This window comes from Gossypium hirsutum, chromosome A08 (genome assembly GCF_007990345.1).
Source record: "Gossypium hirsutum isolate 1008001.06 chromosome A08, Gossypium_hirsutum_v2.1, whole genome shotgun sequence".
Lineage (NCBI taxonomy): Eukaryota > Viridiplantae > Streptophyta > Magnoliopsida > Malvales > Malvaceae > Gossypium > Gossypium hirsutum.
In genome coordinates this window covers 18,861,146-18,879,436 of record NC_053431.1, presented here as the reverse complement: position 1 = coordinate 18,879,436, position 18,291 = coordinate 18,861,146, and the positions used below count along the sequence as shown (strand labels likewise).

The following is an 18,291-nucleotide window of genomic DNA, read 5'->3' as shown; positions in this document are numbered from 1 at the left end:
GCAGAAGCTACTGCGGGAGTTATTGAATTGGATGCAATATCTGCCTTTAGTGCTCAATTTATTTCTCTTGCAAATATGATAAATAAATATGCAAGGGACTAGTGACGTTGCACCTAAACAAGTTGCTCAACAAGTTGATGTTCTTACCTTTCACTGTGAAATTTGCAGTTTTATGAAAATTGTCCACAACATGCAGAGAATGCCTTTTATGTCAGTAACATTTGCAACAACTCTTGTGGCACCTCTTATAATATTCTGCATGCAATCAACAGTCTTGGAGACATCAGAATGCTGTACAAAATGTTACAACATTTCAACATGGAAATATATCTACTCAAGGCAATTATAGTTTAAGATAAGGGCATTAAAATCAACAACAACAGAACTACAATCAGTACCCTCAGATGCATCCACACCAGAATAAATTGCAACCACAACATTCTTCAATGCCAAATTAGCATGTTCAAGAACATCGACGACAACAGTACACATAAGTTTCTCCTTTTGACTCATTAGCAGCTTTTGAAGCTTTAATACGAGACCATATGACTTGCACAAAAGCTATTGTAAAAGGGAATTCATCTTCTATTCAGGCGATGGAGGCACAATTAGGAAAATTTACTTCGAATCTGAATACTACACCACTGGGAACACTACCTAGTGACACAAAAAATCCCAGTCCGAAAGGGAAAGAACACTGTGAAGTTATCACTCTTAGGAGTGGTAAACAAATTGGTGAGTCGATTACAGACTCTATTGTAACACCTCAAGATACTGGTGAAGTGATCCTTGGTGAGAAGGTTGAATTTGAAGAGCTTGTCGATGTACCAGATAAACAAGTTCCACAAATTGTCACTCATATGCCTAATGTCCCATCCTCAAAACTATTGACGCAGTCAAAGGTGTTGGCGCAATCAGATGTATCTCTACCTTTACCTTTTCCACGATGATTCAGGGAGAGTGAGTAGGATAGGCAGTACCAACAGTTCCTAAACATACTGAAGCAACTTCAGGTCAATATTCCTTTAGTAGACGCTCGTTTCCAAATTCTGAATTATGGGAAATTTATGAAGGAGCTCTTGTCCAAGAAGAATAAGCTCAGTGGTATGGAAACTTTGCACTCACAAGGGCTGTAGTGCTGTTTTGACAAATAAGTTGCCCACAAAATGAAAGATCCTGAGAGCTTTACTATCTCATGTTCCATTTGCAACCATTATTTAGGCAAGGCTTTATGCGACTAGGGAGATAGCATCAACCTAATGCCGCTATCAACTTTCAGAAAGCTGGGAATTGGTCACATGAAACCTACTGCAGTGACATTACAAATAGCTGATCGATCATTGGCTCAACCTGAAGGAAAATTCAAAGATATCTTAGTTTGTATGGATAAATTTGTTTTTCTGACTGATTTTATTATACTTGATTGCGAGGCAGACAATGAGGTTCCCACAATCTTGGGATGACCATTTTTAGCCACCGAACAAACTCTTATTGATGTTTACAAAGGTGAACTAACCATGCAACTTAATGATGAGCATGTTACCTTCAGTGTTTTCAAATCTATTCAATGCAAAGATAAAGAAGAATGACATATTGTTGATGTGCTAGATGATCTAATTGAGGAAGAATTCAATGACCAAAGAACAATACTTACTGAAGGGTTTGCAGTGACATCGGATGATGAATTCTTAGATGATTGTGATAACATGGTTAAAGATAATAATATTGAACTCTGGTAAGGATGGCAGATTGAGTCCTTAGACTTAGCCAACAAAACAGCTTCAGTTTTCAAGCCATCTATCGACGAAGCTCCTACTCTGGAATTGAAACCAGTGCCTACTCTCCCATTTATTGTCTCCGCGACACTGGATGTAACTCAAGAAGAGAAATTTGTCTATATTCTTAAGCAACATAAATGAGCTATTTCTTGGAGTATTACTGATATCTGAGGCGTTAGGCCATCTTTTTGCGTGCACAAGATCAAGTTGGAAGATGAAGGCAAGCAATTGATTGAGCAACAAAGAAGGTTAAATGAGAAGATGAAGGGAGTTGTTAAAAAAGAAATTATAAAATGGCTTGATGCTAGAATTATTTACCCTATTTTTTATAGTAATTGGGTAAGACCAGTGCAATGCGTTCCTAAGAAGAGTGGCATCACTGTGGTTAGCAACGACAAAGACGAATTAATTCCTACGGGATGGCTAGTCTATATGGATTATTGCAAACTTAATACTGCCACACGGAAGGACCACTTCCCACTTCCTTTCATTGACCAAATGTTGGATAGGCTTGCTGGAAAAGCCTATTACTGCTTCTTAGACAACTATTCTGGGTACAACCAGATTGTTATTGCACCGGAGGATCAAGAGAAAAAAAAATTTCACCTGTCGGTCTTTGTAATGCCTTTCGGTCTTTGTAATGCATCATCCACATTTCAAAGGTGCATGTTGGCAATATTCTCGGATATGTTAGAAGATTCTTTAGAGGTTTTTATGGATGACTTCTCAGTTAATGGAAATGATTTTGATAATTACGCTGTCAATTTGGATTAATTATTGCAGCAATGTGAAGACGCACATCTTGTTCTAAATTGGGAAAAATGTCATTTCATGACAACTAAGGCATTGTGTTATGCCATCATAGCTCTAGTCAAGGAATTGAAGTAGAAAAAGCTAAACTGGAAATCATTGAGAAATTATCTCCGCCGACAAATGTGAAAGGTATTCACATTTTTCTTGGGCATGCGAGGTTTTACCAAAGATTTATTAGAGATTTCTAGAAAATTACAAAGCCCTTATCCTCATTACTAGAACAGAATTGAAAATTCTTCTTTGACGATGCATGTATGGATGCATTCGTTCAATTGAAGACACAAATAGTAAATGCACCTATTGTCGTTGCAAAAGAGCGTAATATATTTCACGTCATCTACTATTCTAGCAAAACTCTTACAGAGGCTCAAATCAATTATACCGCTTCAGAGAAAGAATTGTTGGCTATAGTATTTGCTTTTGAAAAGTTTCGCTCTTATCTTGTCGGTGCAAAGGTTACCTTATTTACTGATCACTCGGCGTTAAGATATACTTTTGTGAAAAGGGATGCAAAACCAAGACTAATATGCTGGATCTTACTATTGCAAGAATTAGACATTGAGATAAAAGAACACAAGGATTCAGAGAATCAAGTTGCAGACCATCTGTTTCGATTGGAAATTGGCAACAAAGATGGAAACATACTTCAAATTTTTGATGTATTCCTAGATGAGACGTTATTTGTTGTAGATACAACCCCTTGGTATGTAGATCTGGTTAATTATGTAGTGTGTGGAAAACTCTCATTGGGTGTCACAGGCCATAAAAAAGAAATATTTCTTTGTGAAGTAGTGAAATATCACTGGAATGAACCATATTTATTCAAGGCATGCAATGACAATATTATTCGGCATTCTGTTCCGCAAGAGGAGATGCTTTAAATCTTGAAACATTGTCATGATGCTCCTTATAGAGGTCGCTTTGATGGCATGTGAACTGATCCTAAGGTTCTCCAATCAGGATTCTAATAGCCTTCATTATTCAAAGATGCCCACAATTTTGTAAATCGATGTGATAAGTGTCATCACACAAGTTCTATATCCCGACACAATGAAATGTTGCAACAGCTAATTATAGAGGTTGAATTGTTCGATGTTTGGGGTATGGATTTTATGGGACCATTTCTAAGTTCATTTGGAAATATTTATATTTTAGTAGTTGTTGACTATGTCTCGAATGGGTTGATGATGCAAAGATAGTGCTTAAATTTTTTCACAAGCATATACTCACATACTTTGGCACAACAAAGGCATTGATTAGTGATCAAGGTACACACTTTCGTTGCAACCAAGTGACAGTCGCACTGAAGTGATATGGAGTTAATCATAGAATGGCTACTACTTATCATCCGCAAACTAATGGATAAATCGAAGTGTCAAATGAACAAATTAAAAACATTATTGAGAAGGTTGTGAACCCTTCGAGGGAAGATTGGTCTTCCAGACTGGATGACGCTTTATGGGCATTACGAACAACATACAAAACTCTATTAGGGATGTCACCATATCAATTGGATTTGGGGAAAGCATGTCACTTGCCAGTTGAACTGGAGCACAAAGCAATGTGGGCAATTAAGCAAGTAAACATGGACTATGAAACTGCTGGAAAGAAAAGGCTATTGGATATCACTAAACTAGAGGAGATTAGGCGAAATGCCTATGAAAACGCTACAATTTACAAGGAAAAGACCAAATGATGGCATGATAGAATTATTTTGTAGCGACAATTTATCACGGGTCAATTCAATTCTAGATTGAAACTGTACTTGGGTAAATTTTGCTCTCGTTAGTCTGGCCCTTTCGAAGTTGTCGAAGTACTTCCTCATGGTGCAGTCACAATCAGAGATTTAAATGATAGACACCAACTCAAAGTGAATGGATAGCAATTGAAACGTTATTTTGGGAATATTGATCACAAGAAGGCAGAGACCATTAAATTGGTCGAAAATTTTTAATTCTTATGAAATTTATTACGTAATTTTATTTTTATTGTATTTTTGTTTCTATTAAAGTTTATTTTACTTTTTTTATTTCTATTTTTACAAAATAATTAGGTACCACTGTCGACGCACTTGGGCTTTATTGTCAATGCAGCTCGTACTATTGTACTGTCACTTATGACTCATAAAAAATGAGGACATATCAGAAATTTCAGATTCCATAGTTTGATCAAAAGTCACCTAGCCGTCTGATCTGTCTAAGTAGGCACAATTCTCATTAGTCGTATTTATTTAGCCAGCTTTATTTCCTTTCACAAAAATCACGCATTTGCATCTTCTCCTTTCACTCACTATAAACCATTCTTCACTGTACAGACTGTAACACATACAAAGCGGCCATTTTTATTCACTGTACAGACTGTAACACATACAACTTTAAACCATTTTGTAACACCCCAAACCTGGCCTAGAAGTTAGGCCCGAATCTGGCATGTCACATTGAAGTATTTTTCGAAAACCATGCTCTCATTGAAAACCCTTCTTACTATTTAAAACCTCTAGCCATTTTAAAACTTGTGAAATGTTAATTCTCTTAAAACCTTACTTGCTGCGGAAGCTTAATTTTAAACAGTTGCGGAAATGTGATTTTTTGAAAACCAATTGTTGTTTTGGAAAACCGTGTCCTACTTCTAATAGATATTAAGCATACTAAATAAATTTCCCAAATAAAAATTTAAGAAAATAAAGAGGCCTTAATACAACCCAAATCAAAAACCAAAGTGCTTAACTAAATAAATGAAATAGAAAAAATGTGCAGTTGTGTGGTCGTCTCCGAGTCCTTCTGCGACACCGATCCACCTAACTCTGGGGATTACCTACACAGTTAATAAACAGGGTGAGTATATGAAAACTCAATGTGTAATCCCCTTACTAGAGTAACAATCAGTAAACAGACAGAATTCAGAATCAGTCTGGATCGGAGCCTATTACAGTAGTAGTGCATACAGTAACGGTCTGGGCCTGAGCCCTATTCAATAATAGTACAGTCTGGGCTTAAGCCCTATGTAGTGATAGTGTGGGCCTATGCCCAAAACAGAATAATCACAATATAGGTATGCAACCCAACCCAATCCAACTAGCTCACCACTCGTACCAACCAACTCACCATGTGGGGATTAAATCGACCCACCCAGCTAACTCACCAAAATCGCAGCGTAGCTGGTAATAGTAACGAGCAAAGCTGTTAGTATATATACAGCTTTAAGCCTTCAGTAGCGGTATTATAATAGGCACAAAGCCATCTGTAGCTGTAATAAGTTCAGCACATAGCCATCAACGACGGTTATATAATCGACACACAGCCTTCAATAAATATGATCAACACAGAGTCATCAATAAGTATGTTAGGCACATAGCCACAAGTAAATACGTTTGGCACAAAGCCATGGTCAAGATGGCACAGAGCCATTTTTAGGCTGGCACAGAGCCATAATCAGATTAAGCGGCACTAAGCCGTCCATCGGTCCACAGTCGTCTCATGCGACCCCTACGGTCCTATCAGAATAGTACTTCCTCCATATCAATGTCCCAACCCCATGAAATATGTCGTGTATGTCATGCTCAATCATCACACGTGTATGCAGAATAGCCATGCTCAGTAACAGTCATTTAAACATATATTAAACACATATCAGTTTCATAACCACAGTTAAGTCAGTTAAAACGCAGCCATACAATCACAGTAAAATCAGTCAAATTCATAGTCCAAGTCAGTCATTTACCCACAAGGGCAAAACAGTCATTTTACCTTATAGGGGTAATTCGGTAATTTTACAAATCAGGGTTATTTTAGTAATTTTACAAACCGCAGTCTTAATGACCCAACAGAAGGTTCATTATCACCTCGAGCGACTTAAGTAACCTAAACAGATATAATGGTATAGATGGGCCTAAGGCTCATTGCTCAGCCCAAGTGGGCCTACACGCTCATGTGGCCCATTTAGGTCAATTTCAGATACGGCTATGTGACCTACACAGACCAGTCTAATAATTATCAAAAGTTACAGATTCAATCCGTGTGGGGCCCACGAGCCTATTGGGCCCACACGGCCCATCTAGGCCCAACATGGCATAGAACTACCTAAATCGTGTGCGCGACATGACAAGTCTATGTACATCTCACTTAACAGTAAAGTTTACACAAGCGGGCCCACAGACACATCGAAGCCCTTAATGGCCCATGCCATGCACACGACATGACAGGCCCAACTACTTGCCACCTAACTGTTAGATTTACACAAGCGGGCCCCTAGGGCCCATTGGGCCCATTTGGCCCTTCGAGGCCCATCAAGGCCCAGAATAGCCCCAGCACACGAGAACGCTAGTGGCGGCCTCTACAGTCTATCGCCTATGCTTTCTAGGCTTAGTTTACCACACGAGCGATCGCACGCTCGTGAGGCCTCAAATGTCGAAGTTTCGACTTTTCGACTTTTGCCGACTTCTAACAAAGAAGAGCGTGAATACACACTTGTTTATGAGAACGCGCCGAAGTCCACGATCACCAACCTTGGCACATCCTGCATTCAGTCTTAATCCCTTTTCCCCCTCCAACTTATCTGGTTCGCTCTATTTAAAGCCAGCTTCTTGCCAATTCTCATGTTAGCTTCTCGGTGTGGCATTACTTTCAACCATTAGGAAAATTCCTTATTTTTTTATGACCACTTCAACTATAGAGTTCCAGTCTAACTCCACCTCCTACATAGCTCAAATAGCAAAATAAATACCCTATTGCACATCCCAAGACTTGAACCTTAGAATTTACAGTTACACAACACGCCACCTTGCCACTCCACCACAGGCTCTTTCTATGTCATATTTTATCCTCAATTAATTATAAGGCATACGTGCTAACATCCAGATTCCTTTAAAAGAAAACCAAAATAAATTGCAAGAGCCAAGACTTGAACCCAGGCTCCCTTGCAACCTTATTGATGCCACAACCACTAGACCACATGCTTTCTTGTGTTATTTATTTACCACATAATTTAAAAGGCCTTCATTCAAGCACCCAGGGTTTTATTCACTTAAAACCAAAATTTTTGCTAAAGCCCAGGTTTGAACCCAAGATTTCTCCAACACTTCTCTGGGCCATAAACCACCAAAGCAGACATTTAATTGTGTCATTTCCTTTCACAATTAAATGCTTATATACAACCTCCTTACGGACCCACACTCAAGGCCCAATACTTCTAGGCCCAAATTCAGGGCGTTACAATTCTACCCCCTTAAAGAAATTTTGTCCTCAAAATTTCCAACTATCTAAACAAGCGCTTAGCTCAATCTACACCACTACGCTCCCACTGCACACTTTAGTTCCAAACTACACTAATACACTTTTAACTTAATCTCAAAACCTCTCACACCTAACCAAACATCTAACCACAAAAGCAAACAAATATTTACCACAGGTGCATACAATTTCTATATTCAAACATCACATCCAACGAAACACACCTGACTTAAAAGGAACTGTGCAATCTCGAACCCAATGCTCCTCAGACCCGCATCTAAGACACGCTCTTGACTTCCTCCAGCATTAACCCAGATGGCGCCTTTTGCAACACTCGCAAGTTAGAAAGTTCGGGCACATCTTAACACGTTTCACAAAATGAGGCTCCTACTTAATAGGACTGTGATTCCTCTTCTTGATGCACTCCAAGCGCCTATCCTGAAGAGTTTCACCAAATACCTTAACTCTTGCCTCGAACACTTCTTCCAGTACTTCCCTGACAAACTGGGTCAGTGCCTCCGTACCAAGCTTCGGTTTATTGTTACTCGAAGTTGGCGGACTTACCTTGATGACAATTTCTTGAACCATCTCATGTTCCGGGGAGACAGGCAACTCCTTGCGACCTTGCTTGCCTTCGGAATCCATCACAGTACTGTTGCTAACTTAAAAAAAAATCTGATTTCCAGAACATATATTGAATAAATACAAAATATAACTTTAAGAACAGTCTAACAAAAAACTTACGGATTCGCCGCCGGAGACTTGGTAACCACACTTTCAGAAAAATATTCAGAAAAACATTTCAAATACTTTAAATCTTTTCAAACCTTTTTGAAACAATTCTTTCGGATATCCAATTTTAAAACCCATTCCACAACTGATTTTTGTAACCTGGCTCTAATACCACTAAATGTAACACCCCAAACCTGGCCTAGAAGTTAGGCTCAAATCTAGCGTGTCACATTGAAGTGTTTTTCAAAAACTATGTTCTCATTGAAAACCTTTCTTACTAATTAAAACCTCTGGCCATTTTAAAATTTGTGAAACGTTAATTCTTTTAAAATATTACTTGTTGTGGAAGCTTAATTTTAAACAGTTACGAAAACATGATTTTTTAAAAACCAATTGTTGTTTTGGAAAACCGCGTCTTACTTCTAACAGATATTAAGCACACTAAATAAATTTCCCAAATAAAAAGTTAAGACAATAAAGAGGCCTTAATACAACCCAAATCAAAAACCAAAGTGCTTAACTAAATAAATGAAATAGAAAAACATGTGTAGTTGTGTGGTCGTCTCCGAGTCCCTTTGCGACATCGATCCACCTAACGCTGGGGATTGCCTGCACAGTTAATAAACGGGGTGATTTTATGAAAACTCAGTGTGTAATCCCCTTAATAGAGTAACAGTCAGTAAACATATAGAATTCAGAATCAGTCTGGGCTGGAGCCTATTACAGTAACAGTGCATACAGTAACGGTCTGGGCCTGAGCCCTATTCAATAATAGTACAGTTTGGGCCTAAACCAAGCAATGACAGTGTAGGCCTATGCCCCAAATAGAATAATCACAATATAGGTATGCAACCCAACCCAATCAAACCAGCTCACCACCCATACCAACCAACTCACCATGTGGGGATTAAATCGACCCACCCAGTTAGCTCACTAGTATCGTAACATAGCTGCTAATAGTAACGCAACAAAGTTGCTAATAGTAACGCAGCAAAGCTGCTAGTATATATACGGCTGTAAGCCTTCAGTAGCGGTATTATAATTGGCACAAAGCCATCGGTAGCTGTAATAATTTCGGCACATAGCCATCAGCGACGGTTATATAATCGGCACACAGGCATAGGTAAATAAGTTTGGCACAAAGCCATGGTCAAGATGGCATAGAGCCATTTTTAGGCTGGCATAGAGCCATAATCAAATTAAGCGGCACTAAGCTGTCCATCTGTGCGACCTTAACAGATCAATACTGGATCCACAATCGTCTCATGGGACCTATGCGATCCTATCAGAATAGTACTTCTGCCATATCAATGTCCTAACCCCATGCAATATGTCGTGTATGTCATGCTCAATCATCGCATGTGTATGCAGAATGGCCATGCTCAGTAACAGTCATTTAAACATATATTAAACGCATATCAATTTTACAACCATAGTCAAGTCAGTTAAAACACAGCCATACAATCACAGTAAAATCAGTCAAATTCATAGTCCAAGTCAGTCATTTACCCACAAGGGCAAAACAGTCATTTTACCTTACAAGGGTAATTCGATAATTTTACAAACCGGGGGTATTTTGGAAATTTTAAAAACTGGGGTCTTAATGACCCAACAAAGGTTCACCGTTGCCTCGAGCGACTTAAGTAACCTAAACAAATATAACGGTGCAGATGGGCCTAAGGCCTATTACTCGGCCCAAGTGGGCCTACACGCTCGTGTAGCCCATTTAGCCCAATTTCAGATATGGCTATGTGACCTACATAGCCTAGTCCAATAATTATCAAAAGTTACAGATTTAATCCGTGTGGGACCCACTAGCCCATTGGACCCACACGACCCATCTAGGGCCAACATGGCCCAGAACTACCTAAGTCGTGTGCGCGACATGACAAGTCTATCTACATCCCACTTAACAATGAAGTTTACACAAGCGGTCCCATGGATCCATCGAAGCCCTTAACGGCCCATGCCATGGACACGACATGACAGGCCCAACTACTTCCCACCTAACTGTTAGATTTACACAAGCGGGCCCCTAGGGCCCATTGGGACCATTTGGCCCTTCGAGGCTCGGAACAGCCCCAGCACACGAGAACGCTCGTGGCAGCCTCTACAGTCTATCGCCCATGTTTTGTGGGCTCGGCTTACCACGCAAGCGATTGCATGCTCGTGAGGCCTCAAATGCCGAAGTTTCGGCTTTTCAACTTTTGTCGACTTCTAACAAAGAAGGGCGTGAATACACACCTATTTATGTGAACGTGCCGAAGTCCATAATCGCCAACGTTGGCACATCTTGCATTCAGTCTTAATCCCTTTTTCCCCCTCCAACTCATCTAGTTCACTCTATTTAAAGCCAGCTTCTTGCCAATTCTCATGTTAGCTTCCTGATGTGGGATTACTTTCAACCATTAGGAAAATTCCTTATTTTTTTTATGACCATTTCAACCATAGAGTTCCAGTCCAACTCCACCTCCTACACAGCTCAAATAGCAAAATAAATACCCCATTGCGCATACCAAGACTTGAACCTTAGACCTCGCAGTTACACAACACGCCACCTTGCCACTCCACCACAAGCTTTTTCTGTGTCATATTTTATCCTCATAAGGTATGTGTGCTAACATCTAGATTCCTTTAAAAGAAAAACCAAAATAAATTGCAAGAGCCAAGACTTGAACCCAGGCTCTCTTACAACCTTAATGATGCCACAATCACTAGCCCACATGCTTTCTTGTGTCATTTATTTACCATAGTAATTTAAAAGGCTTTCATCCAAGCATCCAGGGTTTTATTCACTTAAAATCAAAATTTTTGCTAAAGCCCAGTTTTGAACCCAAGATTTCTCCAACACTTCCCAGGGCCATAAACCACCAAAGCAGACATTTAATTGTGTCATTTCCTTGCACAATTAAATGCTTATATACAACCTTATTATGAACCCACACTCAGGGCCCAATACTTCTAGGCCCAAATTCAGGGCGTTACACATCTTTACTCTACAAAACAACCAGAATATGGCAAGAACGAGAGGATCAATCAAGAAAGCCACCAAGCCTGTTGAAGAACACTCATCCTCTATAACTACAGTTCGTGAGTCGGAATCCTCAATGCCAATGGAGAAAAATGAGCCAGTGATCTTTTTAACAAAAGTGGCCAAAGACTGATTTCAAAACAACATTTTAAAGTGAAACTTCCACCCAGAACAAGGCATTCTCCTTTCGTAACAGTAATACTTGGGCAAGAAAGTCTCCAAAACCATCTCTAAGTTGAAGTGGGAGTCTTTTTGCACACATCCTGAAAGCTATTCTCTTTTAATGGTATGTGAGTTTTACGCTAACCTTTATGACCATGAGTTGGAGTTTATCTTTGATCAAGAAGGCTTAATCCCATGGGATGCTACAAAAATCAATGACCTGTACAATATTAAAGTGGGTGTAGATGAACATTATGAGTTTATTAAGGATATAATAGATGACAAAAGGGACCTTTTGATGAAGGATTTATGTTTCGAAGGAGCATTGTGGATGGATTCACACAAATAGAATTATACGATGCACCGCTACTTCCTGACACTGCAAATCAAAATCTGGTTTTATTTTGTCAACTACAGGCTACTACCCTCTATTCACAGCAACACAATAAACCTAGATAGAATGTGTCTGATACATTCAATTATTAAGGGCAGAAAGATTAATGTCGGCGTAATACTCCACCAGGAAATTGCTGACTGCGCTGCAAGGCAAACTGGAATTTTGGTTTTCCCATCGTTAGTTATGCTACTATGCCAGTAGGAAGGAATCATACCCCATGATGATGAAGAGGTCCTAGAGAATAAGGGCCCAATAAATGAAGGCGGTAGAGAACAACAAAACAAGGAAGGGCCTATAACAACAAAACTAGAATTTGTTCTACGTTTATACTAGGGCCTATAACAACTCTATTGTAGTCGCATCAAGTCAATTAAGCCCAGCCGCACTCCTAGAATTTCTATTGTTCCCACCGATCATTCGATATTATAAACCCCCATCTGAGGAAGATGACTTCGGGGATCGAGATGGAATTCCCTCCCATTGTACATGTCTCTAATGTTGAGAAAGAAGAGGACTAAAGGGACGTTGAGGAGTGCATGCGAAAGATTGATAGCCTGGTTGAGGGTGACTTCCTTGCTAGTCAAGAAGCACCTATTTTTGAGGAGGAAGTTGATGTGGGAGAGGAGGAAGTCTATTTTGCCGTTGTGAACGAGAAGGCCGAGGAAGAAAATATTGAGAAAGAATCTGCTGAGAACATTGACAATGCATCAGAGTTTGTGGGTGAAACTACTAATAATCTGGAGTGAGATGGAGCTAAACTAGCGGAAGCTGTAGAGGTAACAAGTGAGGAGCACCACAACTCATTGGTGGTAGTGGTCTATACCTGACCACTCAAGGTGACCCCTTCTACACAAGAAGTAGCTGATGATGTCGGGGCAATGCCGAAAACTGAAGAGCGATCCAAGGACTGTGTGAAGCCCAAAAAAAAAAGAAGAGAAAGTGCTCCAAAGATAAAAAGTTCAAGAAAGAGGAGAAAAAAAGGAGGAAGAAGAAACATCGAGCAGCCACATTGATGGCCGAGGAAATCTAAGTTAGTTTATTTTTAAGTTTTAGCTGTAGTATTCATGCATTGCATGTAGCTGTATTTTCATTTTGTTAGTGAACATTGCCGTTGTATTTTTATTGTCATTGCATTTAAATGTTAGTGCATTGAAGACAATGCAAACTTTAAGTGCATTGAAGACAATGCAAACTTTAAGTGCATTGAAGACAATACAAACTTTAAGTTTGGGAGAATGTATATGGGGTTTGGAAATACACCCACATTTAAAAAAAATAGTATTAATGAAGCATGCAAGGTTTATTTGTAGTTAATGCAAATGTGTTCGAAAATTTTTGTTACATTTGATGCTTAATTCTTTAATCATGTGAACTATCAATGAATGAGTTGGATAAATCTGACTGGATGTTGTATCTTCAATTCTTTGATGAATGATTTAGGTTGCATTAGTAATGGGTGACTAGTAGCATTCCTTGAATCTTGAATGAATCTGCCCTTTATAGCTACTTATATATATAGTTATGAAGAAGAGACACTCCAAAGTGGGTGTATTGTGAAATGATAAAGAGAGAACACTCCAATGCAAGCATTAGAAAAATGAATCTGGCCAAAGGTTGTCGCTGCACGAGTGTGTGTCGACGCAATTATGTACTCCCCGAGGGTTTGTTGCACTCCATCATTACTTCTCAGGAACAAGGGTATAGTAATTCAACAATATCCCTTGTTCACAACAAAGAAGACATATATTATACAATAAATGATGTATTTGTAGATAGAATTTAGGATTTGAAGCATGATGCTGGTTTTGATGAAGATGCCATCTTATTCATTCATACTTATGTACTGTCAGATACAATATTCTGTCATCTGAATGTGAATCATTCATTGATATTTTAGGTGATTCAAGTTGCTAGAATGATCATTTGTCTTAGGAATTCTTGTGTAGCCTTGCTATCTTCTATTTTACTTGAGGACTAGTAATAACTCAAGTTTGAAGGTGTGATAATATGAGAAAGAACATATGTTTTCTCCCTACTTATTAAGAACATATGTTTTCTCCCTACTTATTGGTTAGTTTGTACTCATTTAGTTATCTTTAGGACATATTTTAGCATTTTTAGTTCAGAAAGTTGGATTTTATAACTTAGTGGATTTTTGCCTATTTATCCTTAATTTTGTCATATTTTGATGCCAATGTCGCTGCATGAATATTTTCAAATTGTGTCCTGAATTGTGCCGTACATGACAGTTGTTCGGATAATAACAAAAAGGTGTGAGCTGTCTAGTCTGGTACAACTAACTTGTACATATAGAGGCAGCATGATTCTAATGAAAGGGCACCTGTACTATTTGGATAAATATTAATATAGAGTGAAAAGAAGGAGAGAGAAAGAGAGAATCTTCTTCTACCTATCCTTTAAAGCTTTCGGTGATGGCGGCTTAAGTCTCCTTCAGGTGAACTGACATGAAAGGGATGAATATTAGCTCTTGACGAGGAGTCCTGAGTGCAACAAAAGAGGGAGTTGAGAGATCAGGTTAAGATTTTCTAAGAATAGTACTCTCCACTTGTTTTTTTATATTTATTTTCTAAATGGTGATGATTATTTCCTATTTCATGTATGTACAAAAGTATACATGATTTTTGAGTTAAATGTTATTTTATTCAATCTTGCTTGTACTTTTAATCTTTGGGTTTGAATGTTTTTAGCATGGAAGTGTTATTGCGATCACTGACACAGGAAAGTGCAATGATAGTTCAAGCTAACAATCATGACAATGGAAATTGCTTGAGGATTAGAGGAATTTAATCCACTTGTTCTTAATAGTGTTCCATTGCAAGCATCAGGAGGTGTGGTTAATGTGCATGTTTAAGTCTTAGATTAAATATAAAAGTTATTCTTGGTAAGATATTCATTGCTGTAACGCCCCAAATCCTGAAAACCCTGTTAAAAATTATTTTGTGTGTATGCGACATGGATTCATGGTTGCTTTAGTGGTTTAGTGCTCTGGGAGTGTCTGAGGGGTCATGGGTTCAAGCCTTGGCTAGGGCAAATTTTTGCTCTTACTTGAATAAACCCTAGTTGTTTGATAGTAGGCTTCTTAAATTTTTCTGGGTAAGGCATGACATGAAGTGCCTACTAGTCTAGTGGTATGTTCTAGTGGTATGTAGCGTGTTGGGGTGTGTAAAGGTCTTGAGTTCGAGACCTGCCACATCCAAGTGTGTTTTATTTTGACCTATTGCCGTGCGGATGGTTGAGTATCACTAGAACTCTTCTACTTGGTCGATTGGGTTGTTGAGGGAAGTAAGGGATCATGTTAGCGGAGAGATTTTAGGAGAGGGTTTAGGGGAGGAAAAAGTAGAGGGTAAGGTGTAGAGGAGTTGCGGCCGAATAAGGCATTGGCTCTTAGGATTTCGGCTATGGGTGAGAAGTGGTCACTTCATTTCAGATTTTTGCAAATTGTGATGCTTTTCACTCTTTGCTTCTGAAGCCAACCATTATTTTCTTTTAATGCATCTTTCCGTAGGGTGCTTCGATTCTTCCTTTTTCCCTTTCAATCTTGTCGAATAGGCCTATTACCCTAGCCTCTGTTTCAGTTTTGAGTAAGTACTTTTTGACTCCTTTTCATCTTTTCTTTTCCCTTCATTTTATTTCTTCCTTGGCCGAATATCCTCCTTCCTCCCTCTCCCTGACTCCAACGTTACTCTTTAACCGAATACCTTCAGTATTTGTGGTGTTCATCTCTTTGTCTCCTCTCAATCATGCTATTTTCCCTTCTTTGCTAGCTGAATATGCTTTCTATTGTAGCCGAATCTCCTCCTGTATTGACTAAGGTAATTTGGTTTCTTTTTGGGTTGCCGAAATCTTGGCCATAACCGAACCTAGCATAGCCATCATCTATGTGTGTAGGTTCACGGTTGTGCTATCTCTCTTTGCTTTCTGTACTATAATAGTCTTCCTTTCTAGTCTTTTCTCTTCTCTATCGATTACTGCGAGGAGGGTGTTCGTGGCTTCGCATGCCTCGATTTTAGAGTGTGCTGTTGTAGGCCAAATACTGTTATCCTCCATTCTTAGTCTACATTTCGGTAAGTCATTCTTTGGTTCAGGTGGATTACATGTATGGTGGTAGTAACCAAAATGGATTGTTGTGCAGGTTTTGCTAAGGGTATTGGAAATCAACTCTTGTTAGCGATTCAAGTAGGTTAGGCCACTCGTTTAAATCAAGGCAACTTTTAATATTAGTTAAGTCATGTATTAAAAAGAGGAGGGTGTTTTACCCTATTAATAAGTGACTAATGGAACAATCTTAAATGAATGAAGGTTTGGCGCTGGCACTTTTCGCAAACAGGTGTGTGAAACACTACTATTGGATGTGAAACTGTATAGGCTGAAAAGTCGAAAAATCGAAGAGTGCATTATTGACGCCACACAGGCATGCGACCGCTCATGTAGCACACCAAGTAGTAAAACGAGGCCATGTTATCGACAAGATGGCCATGAGCGATTTCATGAGACGAAACGAGCCGAACTGGGCCTTGTAGGCCCAATGGACTTGTGGGCCCCACGTGAGAAATAGTACAAAGTGTGGTAGATCGTGGTCCAGACTGTGTAAACCACAGGATTAAGCCCAATTCTGGGCTAAGTAAACCATATGTGAGTATGGGCCCACATGGGCCCACAATATGGGCTGAAGGCCCATTATCACTGTTTGACTATTAAGGTTGCACAGGTCGCCTAAGACGATTGTGAACTTACTATTGGGTAGGTAAGTATACTTAAACCCTATACTGATGAAATGACCAATATACCCCTGTGAGGTACATTGACTAAAATACTATTATGTATGACTGCTTTTGAGCAGGACATTTTGCATACACGTATGATATTATGTTGCATTACATAGGGTGGGATATATGTTTTGGAGGAAGTGTACTGAAGGGTGGGATATATGTTGCATTACATAGTATCGAATACGGTACGTTTTGGTGTGTAGGGCTGGGTGGGTTGATTTTATCCCCACATGGTGTGTAGGGCGGGTACAGAGTTGGTGTGTAGCGGATGGACTAGGTAGGATTCTTTTTCTACATACTGTACTGAAATGGGCTAAGGTCCAGACTGTTACTGTTACTGAAAAGGGTTTAATTCTCCTAACTGAAACTAAAAGGGCTTAGGCCCAGGTCACGTTTACTCTGATTGTTTGATATTTTGGGGTTTCACACACTGAGTTTTGGTAAACTCACCCATCTGTTATCTGTGCAGGAAGTCCCCAAGCTTAGACAGATCGAGGCAACGGAGGACTCAGTGGTGGCCACTTGACCTAGTTAATTCTCTTTTTATAATTAAAATTTATATTGGGTTTTTATTATCTAATAAGGCCACTTTAATTTTTACTTAATTTGGGAGATTTATTTATCTAATTATTTTATTTCATCTGTTAGTAATAGGATGCTAATTTTCATGAAAATATAAACAAATGTTTTTCCAAAAACATCACGCTCACGCAACATGTTTTAAAAGCTTCCGTAGCCAACACGGTTTTAAAGTTAGTTATAAACTGGTTTAAATAATATTTTACCTAAACAACTTGAGTTTTCACAATGAACTAGGCCTCCTAAACATTTTGTTTTGAATCTAAAGAAGTGTTTATAAAAAATGGATTTTTCATCAATTAATGTTTTGGAAAACACTCCAATGTGACATCATAGATTCGGCCATAAGTCTAGGCTGGGTTTGGGGAGTTACATTTAGTGGTATCAAAGCTAGGTTTCAAAACTCGACTGTGGGTTTGGGTTTTCAAAACTGTGGAAATGTTTTACTGAAGGAGTAGTTCACCGAGTCTCCACGCTGATCCGGTAAGTCTTTAGACTTTTTATACTGAAAGAGTTATATTTGAAATATTATTGAGACTACTTTAAGTAGTAAAACTGTACTGAAACTCTTTAGTTAGAGTAAACTTCAAACCATGGCAAGATTGCGAACTGTGAAAACAAACTCTGATATAGTACTTTTCATAAAATATATGTAATAAACACTGGAACAATAAACTAACTAGCATAAAACTGTTAATACAGACAAAAGCACGATTGGTTAATAGCACTAGAGGTACTCGTGGTAGCGGCCGCAGCAGAGGCCATGGAGGTGCTAGGACTA

The 18,291-nt window shown here is 39.0% G+C and overlaps 1 protein-coding gene across 1 annotated transcript; it reads left to right on the top strand.

Annotated features, from left to right (window-relative positions):
* Positions 1 to 596: 596 nt before the first annotated feature.
* LOC107930703 (uncharacterized) lies at positions 597 to 2,552 on the top strand. Its single transcript, XM_016862764.1, has 4 exons — positions 597 to 920; positions 1,014 to 1,104; positions 1,609 to 1,735; positions 2,111 to 2,552. Exons 1-4 carry the CDS (start codon positions 597 to 599, stop codon positions 2,550 to 2,552), a joined length of 984 nt encoding a protein of 327 aa, XP_016718253.1.
* Positions 2,553 to 18,291: the final 15,739 nt, after the last annotated feature.

What these genes read in the sequence shown, in the direction of transcription:
- LOC107930703 (XM_016862764.1), top strand. Translation starts at nt 597, where the DNA reads ATGGAGGCACAATTAGGAAAATTTACTTCGAATCTGAATACTACACCA. An exon ending in AGGTGTTGGCGCAATCAGAT is followed by an intron (nt 921 to 1,013) that starts GTATCTCTACCT and finishes AAGCAACTTCAG; the next exon opens with GTCAATATTCCTTTAGTAGA. An exon ending in GATAATAATATTGAACTCTG is followed by an intron (nt 1,736 to 2,110) that starts GTAAGGATGGCA and finishes TATTTTTTATAG; the next exon opens with TAATTGGGTAAGACCAGTGC.